Below are 10824 nucleotides of genomic sequence, written 5' to 3' on the forward strand. Positions count from 1 at the left end.
TAGGAGATAATTTAGGAAAGATGTGCGTTACTGACATGACTCTGAGATTAGACTAAGAGAGCTTGGTGCCATAGACGTTACATTTCATAAAGTTGTGAAATAAAAATGTCTTGGTAATTTACCCGCAAAATACATAACGCCTGCCTCGTCACATGTACTTAAAATGGTGTTTGACATCATATCTAGTATAAACTGTACGTACCAGGCATTTGTTAACTTCATGACAAATTGGAAATAATAAGCCTTTCGACCCGAGAAAATTTTGTTGAGGATAAAGTATAATGTATATTGAATAGATTTGATCACGTGTACATGTTTCTATTGTGTGGCTTGATCAGGTGTAACACGGAGTAGGATAATACAGATAAATAATACTAGTGATTAAGAGGCCATTTCAGGATAGGTGTTAATATATATTCTCTACGTCATAATCATTAGTAGTATTGCATCATAAATCTACAATAGTGAATATCTCCATATATAATGGAAAAATATTCCGGCACAGAAAATTGGATTTTTATATCAATTTTTAAGCATTTCAGTTATTAAGTCTTTAACCAATTTACAAATGAGTTTTTCTCTTGAATTGGAGGGTATGGATTAACACAGTGTTGAACTGATGCTTGAAAGACGTAGATATACATTGTATTTGTTACATAAGACAAGATGATTCGGATGTACATAGGAATACTTCATTATCAGGAATTCTTTTCGCTGTTCTCTATTTGTCTTCGTAAGTTGACGTAGTCCAAAACAAAAAAATATCTATCTTATTTTCTTATTTTTTTTACATTTCTAGTGGATCACCAACATGCTGTGCTATAAGAGAAAATATCTTTTTTAAGAAACTTTACTTATTCATCAATCGATTGCCTTGTTATTTAGTGAACATACAATATCATATTTTACTTATAACACAAGTGTAGTATAGCTTATTGTGAAGTCATGTTAGTTAATAAAGTGACGTCACACACTCACAGTTGGCATTGTGACGTAACAATGGAGATCATAGATAAAGAGCTAAAATGATTAACATTAGATTTGATTTAGGAAACTCGCCACAGGCTCGCTAAACTGATTTTTAGACTAGTTTCATAAATCCGCTTATTAAACGATTGCCTTTTTCGATTAATATATTCATGCTATATTTTTGCATATTACAAATATGAAGTATAGATTGTTGTGGCGTCACTTAATACAATCAAATGACGTCACATATTCACACATGGCATTGTGACGTAGAAATGGAAACCATAGCTATAAAGGATGTAGAATTGTCAATTTTCTATCATATATCTGCTTGAAAAAAAGAAGTCACGTGATTCGAAGGATCTTAATCTTTTTTCCATTTTTAATGTGTGATTAATGGAACTCGTGACAACTTTATTTATCATGTATGGCTATTTTAGGGTCATTATTAAGATAGATCTCTTAAGGAGTGTCATAGTGTATAAATGTGTAAATGACCAAGTGCCTTAATAGCTCTGTAAAAAGTTTCAATGTTTTTCCTTGAAACAACACCATGTACAAGAGCTGCCTCTAATAACGCTATTAAATATCAAATTACGTAATGCATTTTTCCAAACCAGAAGGTCGTTTTTGGAACAACCTACCTGTGAAAGCACGCCTTACTAATCCCCCGTACTTTCAATGAAGATGTAACTTCAGAGAGCAGTTTTACCAGGTACATGTAGGCCTATTTTACATCAGAATTTTTCTCTTGACTTGCCATCCTGGTAAGGCGTTAAGTTTTTATTAACAACAACAGGAAAACAGGTTATTCCATTTCATCAATCGTTATGGCTAGGATAGAAGAACTTGAGGTGTTTTACTGTGGAGGCAAGCTGGAGTGCCCTAGGAAAACCCACTGTCGTGTACCCGTTAAGGAATGGTCTTTTCAAGACGGTCAAAAAATGTAGCTGCTCATTTCAAGCTAAAAATTCTACGTCCGCCATCTTGAAAAGACCATGCCTTGAAGGGACATGACAACAATCTCCTCCCGAACGTCCAGTTTGCATCAGGCCTTGTTTCTCTGATAATTTCAATGTAATTACACTTAATGCTTGTTTCAATGCGCAACTGGTTTTAATCAACCTATTTTACTAACCGATTAACCTTCGACCCAGAGCTTTATTAGACAGGTGTCTATCCTCACATGAAGTATCAGCGATGAAAAAATCGGAGTTTTAACAAGTGGGTTTCATTTCTCATGCATTTCAAATTTGCATATACAATGATGTATAATGATTGACTACTCCCTCAGATTATCTTTTACTCTAAACAAAAAAAATAATTTCAGTGAATGTTTTTAGGGTTGTTATTACTTTATATGTATTTTGTTCTTTGATACATAAATTAGAGGGTAATATTACGATTCAAAGTGTATCTTGTACTATTTAGGTCATCTCAGTACGTTTTCTTTATGAATGGCCCTGTCTTATACACACCCCTGGTTTTATAAATATGTGTATAGTATGATCCCACGGTGTGGTCACGTTTTTTACCGCTCAAGTTTAGAATTAGCGTGAGAAAAATACAGTCCTGGTTCATTGTAATGAAACATTCCTTATAAGGGTATTGTGTGTTTTTGCATCATCATCAAAGAGTCAGTCGAATAGGAGAGAAAGAAGAAAGGTGTTTGTTTCCACGGCTTTATAAAGTATTTGGTTCACATGTACGTGAATACAGTTCAGCTGGGTATCCGTGTGTATTTCTTCTTTGTTTGTGTATTGAAATGGCGGAAGCGATAAAGAATTCGTGGAAACTTTTCGAAAATGAATTTAAACGCAAAATCTAAATTCACTTTAATAGTATGTAACTAACCATGTTTAAGTCAGATTTTTTCTTCAAATTGCTATATGAGGAAGTTGTGTGTGTATATGAAGGAGCCAAGGATTATTGATAAGCAGTGCTAAGGGGATAGATTTTTCCATTCTTGTTTGATTTTGTCAGAGATCTGTTTTTGTATTTCCTTGTGTGTGACTATACACCTCGACCTCTGAAGATAAGAAACTTTTCATGTAGGTTGTAAATTTGTTTGTGTAACATGTCGACTGTAATAAATAGAAGTTATTTTAAGAACTAGCGTTACCGTGTTTTATCAATAAACAAGCAGACATGTCCCCTTTTAGACCTGTCCATTCAAGGTGTCGTGATGTAAGGGTTATTTACAGATAAAAGATGTTTTTCAGTATCGATACCCCTTAAAAGTTTCATGGCCCCACTTTGTCCACGATAAGGGATTTAGAAAAGATGCAATACATAGATTTACTTCTGATGTACGTCATACAGGTTACTAAAACACTTGCTTGCTGGTGTATCGCCTCGTGAGCAGAAAGGTACACTTTGAGGATGTCTTTGAGGTAGCTGGTGGCTACCTCACTGAACAACATGCGGGAAGCCCGTAGTATGGCATTCAAAACAACTAGGATGTCTTGCCCATGGACACAATCATGTCAGCTCCTCAGCGTCCTATGAAACACAAATTGCGACGAGTTGTGAGCGTTACACCAAGCACTTCGGATCTTAAGTTGAAGTTATGAAGGCAAACGCTCTAGTTTATCTATTTACTTTTCATCAGATGATGGATCTGTTAATTTACCATCGAATGATTTGAAAAGAATGTCAAGTACAGGTGTGTACCGTTTAAGCAGTCATTTCTGATAATGTGATCATCAACAGTAGCCACGACACCTGCTGACGTCAAACACTATTACCTTTTCAAATCGTTACTGCCAATTCATAACTCAAATCCACGAAAGGGATTTACAATCAGATAAATTTACTAGATATCTCTGACTGGGTAAACACTCGAAGCTTACATTCCATTGCTGACTTAACATAAATCATGTGTTCGGTTCATTTTCAGTCGTAAACTCTTCTTCCGATGTGTCCATTCATAAAAAATTGGGACGTTAGCCAATATTGCTGAAATATACAATGGGTCATCGGGTGCAATTGCGATTGGACCGAATAAGACTTTCAAACCTTATATTCCTCAGCTTTCAGAAATTTACAAACTACAATAAATGTAGACTAGTTTTTCCCGCCAGTTATAAGCTTTTCATGGAAGTTTGATATTAGATTCGATGTATCCCAAAAGTTGTACTTTGTATAGTTTTAGGTCTCGTGCGTTTTCAATATAGAATAATGTTTGTACATACCTGTCTATCTTACAGAACAGATGCCAATCACTGTATCCTTACTCGCGTCACACGTCATAATTATACCCATGGATACCGCGGAGTTAAAGTGGTCAGAATGGATGTTTGATTACCTGCTTTAACTCAAAATAGAATGTAAATCAAACGAACATATTACCAGAGCTACCTAAATACAGAATATTTACAAATGTAGGCTATATACGTGACATTGGTGTTCTGGTTATCATCGGAATTCAAACCTTTATCTTCCCGACATTTTCAATTGTCTATTAAAAACAATGCAAAAAAAATATTTTCGTCTTTTTCATCCGTAATAAAATCTAAACAGAACATATAATGAACATTATTACAAAAGCAACAAAATCTACAGAGCGGAAACTGTAGCAAGTCTACTCTCAATTTATACACACGTAAAAGCGCGTATACATATTGCTGGTGAAACGGACACTTCTGGGGCACATGTAGGGCAAAATAGAGTGTTTAGAAATAGAAATAAAACAAGTATAAGATTTACATATTTATATATATATCACTATAAAGTACAAATAATGAAATGCTATTGTCTAATCACGTAAACATTTAGATATGATTGGCCGCGGAAATATATTTGGTAAGTTTTGAACCTATTAGACCCCCTTCCAGGCGCGTGCATGAGAAGAAGAGGCTGCGTTTTCAAGGATAAAGATTTCCAATGGCTAGCACAGATGATACGGGGGATACAGAGGTATGTGTGTTAGGGTGTGTGTGTAAAGTTTTTTATCGTCTTTTTTATTTATAGTTTATAATTAGGCTGAATAATCTACCCGCTGTTTATCATACCATTTCATTCCTCTTCTCATTTCGTCCTAGACTTGCTCAGGTTCTAAACCTTATAACGATGTCTCGCGTCTTCTACATTTTGTCTCATTTTACGTCGATAGAGACGTCCTCTAACCTACAGTGATTATAACCCGTCATTATTTTCGCACACGTGTCTATATTCCTCGTATTTGTGTAAGAAATGTATTCGATTTGAAAGGGTGAAGCGTTATAACTGGGATGAACACGGTAAATATGTCTATAGTGTTATGTGTGTTTGTGTGCAGCCTGTCGGGTGAGATAACCAGCTATCAACATGGTGATACTGTACAGTTGTCTTACAGTATACACAACCTACACTGAATGTACTTCTACACTTACACAGTCCTTAGTTCTTAACGACCACATGTATATATATATATATATAGATACAAAGATACGAGAAGTGCTGACTACTGACAAGTCAACATTCTTTTCGATGTTAATTGAAAATAAATGCAATTTTTTAACGAATTGTTTATAATTTTACATGTTACTTCTACCCAGTTTTTAATCATTTCTCGGAAAACACGGATATGATTTGAGGTCGATAACAAGAAATGTATTATAATGAAGTAAGAATATCAAAATATAATTATACCTTACTGATGTTTTCTCTCTTTTTTCCTAATCAATACAACGTGTTATTTAAAACTGGAATTACTTATTTGGCGTGGAGATTCTAGGTAACCTTTATGCATATATTGTGATATAAATTTACAGTGCATTTAACCCAGGCCGATTTCAATACTGCATTCCCTTGTATTCGGTTACTACGTAAAATTATGCGCATGGAACATTTAAAGTAAATGATAGAACTAAAATCCAAGCCATCTCTGTAGTTAGATTAAGTTTTCCATGACATCTATATCGTTAAAAGAATGGTAATTTTAAGAGTCTTTGGGCTGTTTCTATTCACGTAAGGAAGTTTCAAGTGGTTTCCTGTGTATTAGGTGAAAAGTTGTACCTTGAGCTCTTGGAAATATCTCTTCAGGAAGTTTCTGACGAGCAAGTGTCGAGACAAAATTTGAGATTAAAAAAAAAACCGGTTTGATAAATTAAAACACTTCCTCTCTGATAAGTCATGTACAGGAATGAATGAAAAATGAACACTATCTTCATCAAGTTAAAAGATGAAATTGGCCCTAGAAACTGGGTATTTTTTCCTGTATCCTAAATGTACCAAATGGTATGTTTCCCTGAATTGGTCTATGGCGCGTGACAACAGCAGGCCTCTCTCTTGCCGCCTACACGAACGTGCGAGATCGAATCCCAAAAAGCAAAGAGTGTTTTCGCCTTAATATGATATGTCACTAACCTAGTGTAGATTATCCACCATTCCACAGCTGACATAGTGGTGAGTTGATCAGACCACAGGGAGTTGTTCCTATCACCCAGAATAAAAATTCAACCCCAGTGTCCAGCCCCTATTAAGTAATCTGGGATCGGTCCTGGGGTTTAGGTTCTCATTCAGAGTACTGGGAACATGCCGATCCCCTGTGAATCGGGCAATTACACTCGCTTATTTTAAAGGATATATCGAAAGAAGACGAGAAATATCTCGACTTCTGCAAATCGTCCTTTTAAAGGGGAAACAATTAAAATATGAATGGATAAGGGCGTAGTTGACAAATTGTATCCTTTTCTGGACCTACGTTCATACTTAAAGTTGAAATATCGATAAAAAATTAACTATCCGTTCTTTTCAGAGAACTAAAGAAATAGAAGGAGACAGTGACCAAGATGAGGATGGTGGCGAGAAAAGAAAAACAGAATGGACTGCTGAGTCCTTACAGCGCCTTCTAGCGGACGCCATCACTTATAAATCTTCGTTGACAGATATCAATGTGATTTTACGCTGTGGTGCAAATGTGAACGGTAAAGTGAAGAAGGGACTCCGACCTCTACATTATGCAGCCTTCGTTGATTATGTAGACTGTGTTGAATTTCTTATTGAGAAGGGTGCAGTTGTGAATGTGACAGACGATATCGGATACACGCCTCTACATCTGTGTGCACGTAGAGGATTCGTCAATACTTTAAGAGTTCTCATCGATCATGGAGCTGTCCTCAATTTCTGTGATTCTGACGAAGAATGTGAGGTCGATGACTCGTCCAAGAATCTTGGCTACTTCACTCTCGAGCCACTTAATATGGCTATTGAAAGTAGTCATGTGGAATGCGTACGTCTGATGCTCGAAAAAGGCGCGAAACCAAATAACAAATATTTCATGGGTTATGAAGTGAATTTGGTGTCTCTCGACAACTTGGAGTGCCTCGAACTTTTATTAAAGTATGGAGGTGACCCGAATGCATTCAGTCGGGTTGGTTTAACTCCTCTTATGAAAGCATGTACAGAAGGTAGATACGAAGCTACGGATTTACTTATTAGATATGGAGCTGATATACATATTGCCAGTCCAGCTCGGTTCGATCACAAAACCCCCATTTATTATGCAGTTCAGGGAGGAAACATAGCTGTGATACAGTATCTCCTGGAACATGGTGCCAGTCTGTCAAAAATAGAGGATTTCAAATACGCACCACTGCACATGGCAGTGATATCTGACAGGAAGGAGGTATGCGAACTGTTATTGGAATGGCGGGCGGAAGTTGACGTCAGATCAGACGACAGTGGTACGCCTTTAATGTTGGCGTGTGCCACTCCCGGCTTAAAGGAACGAAAAGCCATCATTGAGGTATTGTTAAAACATGGAGCATGTGTCAATGCTCATTCTCCGTATGTTAGTTATACGGATCCGTGCTTATCTCCCCTTACAGAATACATCAAGAACAATAGGTATGATATAGAATATGACATCATCCATTTGTTGATTAAGTATGGCGGACGAGTAAGTTTCCAGGGTGATATGACGGTGTTCAGACTAAAAGATCCTTTCGGTATTCTCAACCACGTTATGAATGTGGAAGCTGAAAAGGACATTTTCATGCTTCTGATTGAAGCAGCATCGGCGTACGACCTGTCGGATATAACAAGTGCGGACATGTTACTTTCCTCCGACAAAAAACTACTGAAGAAGACGGCGAGAAAACCAAGAGAACTGAAGCATCTAGTCCGTCTGCTTATAAGAGAACATTTTTCTTCTCACCTACCAGAAAAGGTTCAGAAACTTCCCCTGCCAAAGCTCATCAAATCCTATTTGCTTTTTGACGTGTAAATGTTCCTCAGCTTTTAACCAATGAAACCGTTCGCCAAGTCAAACGTTTAGAAAGAAAACGATGCCGTTTTCAAATTGTATAAAGTCGGATTAGTCTCCTGAAAGTTTTCAATAACTGCAAATTTCGTCGTTTCTTATCTCGATGTGGCTCTGTTACGTGTGTACAACATAAATATTTAACAAAACAATTATAAATGTCGGCTTTTAAAAAATTGGATGATCTTATATAACAATAAGTTAGAAATATTTATGTGTGACGTTTCGGTGACTTAACTGATACCGGCTTCATCAGATGAGTTGCTAGTGTCCAACCTTACAGCTTTACCTTTATCAAATTTATAACGACAGTGTCTAATTTTAGTGTACATAGGCCAATGATACAGTATCAGACATTATGTTCTTCAGTAACCATCTCACACACTGTATTCGTTAGTGCTAATATGTTTCACACTGGTCATTTGTCTGATGAATCTATAGTCGCGGAAACATCGCACCTGGATTTCTGCTGGACGTGACGTCAGAACTTAATTGATTTGTTTCCAATATTAAAATTTATTTTATCTTACAACAATAGTATTTTTTACTCTTTTTTTTTTTATCGAAATCTACTTTCATAACCATGATTTCCATGGCATCTCGGTGGATGGTGGGAAAATATCCAGAGTATAACGATATAAACCATATTCGTTATTCCAACTCAAGGAGTATGTAACTATAACATTGATTAAGGGTACTATTTGCACGCAGTATATATATCCATGTCTGAATCAACCGGCATCACGCGAAACCTGGTAAAACCTTGTGAAATGACTGCGAAAAAGATTTTCCAAACCCTTCAACTGCATCGATGCGGAAAGCAGGCTTTTAACTATCTTGAAATGGAAAAATAACAAAATTGAAGACAACGTACTTATTATACATTGTTGTGTAAAATCGAGCGGTTGTAGTAGAACATGTGCAGTATGATACTATACACATGTACCATCCTGTATCATACTATACACATGTACCATCCTGTATCATACTATACACATGTACCATCCTGTATCATACTATACACATGTACCATCCTGTATCATACTATACACATGTACTGTATATATACTATACACATGTACTGTATCATACTATACACAGGTACTGTATCATACTATACACATGTACTGTATCATACTATACACATGTACCATCCTGTATCATACTATACACATGTACTGTATCATACTATACACATGTGCCAACCTGTATCATACTATACACATGTACTTTATCATACTATACACATGTACCGTATCAGACTATACACATATACAATCCTGTATCATACTATACACATGTACTGTTTCATACTATACACATATACCATCCTGTATCATACTATACACATGTACTGTATCATACTATACACATGTACTGTATCATACTATACACAGGTACTGTATCATACTATACACATGTACTGTATCATACTATACACATGTATCATCCTGTATCATACTATACACATGTACCATCCTGTATCATACTGTACACATGTACCATCCTGTATCATACTATACAAATGTGCTGTAGCATACTATACACATGTACCATCCTGTATCATACTATACACATGTACTGTATCATACTATACACATGTACCATCCTGTATCATACTATACACATGTACTGTATCATACTATACACATGTACCATCCTGTATCATACTATACACATGTACTGTATGATACTATACACATGTACCATCCTGTATCATACTATACACATGTACCATCATGTATCATACTATACACATGTACTGTATCATACTATACACATATACCATCCTGTATCATACTATACACATGTACCATCCTGTATCATACTATACACATGTACTGTATCATACTATACACATGTACTGTATCATACTATACACATGTACTGTATCATACTATACACATGTATTGTATCACACTACACACATGTACCATCCTGTATCATACTATACACATGTATCATCCTGTATCATACTATACACATGTACTGTATCATACTATACACATGTATCATCCTGTATCATACTATACACATGTACTGTATCATACTATACACATGTACCATCCTGTACCATACTATACACATGTACCATCCTGTATCATACTATACACATGTACTGTATCATACTATACACATATACCATCCTGTATCATACTATACACATGTACCATCCTGTATCATACTATACACATATATCATACTATACACATGTACTGTATCATACTGTACACATGTACCATTAAATATTATTGCATGCACATGTGCAAGAACATATTGTTCACTCAAAACAAAATACATCCATATCGACCAGAGTATATAGTACTAAGACATTATTATATTTTACAAATTTTTTCATCAGTATACATTACTGTAATTTAATCATGTGTGATACAATCGTTTATTAAATACCTTTCTCCCTCGTCATACAGATTATCACTGTGTCAATAATAATAACAAATATATTGCTACGTCTGTTTAATCTAAGAGAACCTTAGGACTTGTTTGTTTCTGGGTTTCCCTATATAAGACCTGATCAAGTCTAAACGCTGTAGGTAAGAACCTGGTTAAAATCGAAAATTACATGTTCAGATGAGAGACAATACTGA

The 10824-nt window shown here is 35.8% G+C and overlaps 1 protein-coding gene across 1 annotated transcript; it reads left to right on the forward strand.

Moving 5' to 3' along the window:
• Window positions 1-4800: 4800 nt before the first annotated feature.
• LOC132543144 (ankyrin-1-like) lies at window positions 4801-8752 on the forward strand. The gene is made up of 2 exons (XM_060206611.1): window positions 4801-4887; window positions 6710-8752. Exons 1-2 carry the CDS (start codon window positions 4855-4857, stop codon window positions 8177-8179), a joined length of 1503 nt encoding a protein of 500 aa, XP_060062594.1. The 5' UTR covers window positions 4801-4854; the 3' UTR covers window positions 8180-8752.
• Window positions 8753-10824: the final 2072 nt, after the last annotated feature.

Source organism: Ylistrum balloti, unplaced genomic scaffold (assembly GCF_031769215.1).
Source record: "Ylistrum balloti isolate Yb309-2 unplaced genomic scaffold, AGI_CSIRO_Ybal_v1 Utg369742, whole genome shotgun sequence".
NCBI classification, from domain to species: domain Eukaryota; kingdom Metazoa; phylum Mollusca; class Bivalvia; order Pectinida; family Pectinidae; genus Ylistrum; species Ylistrum balloti.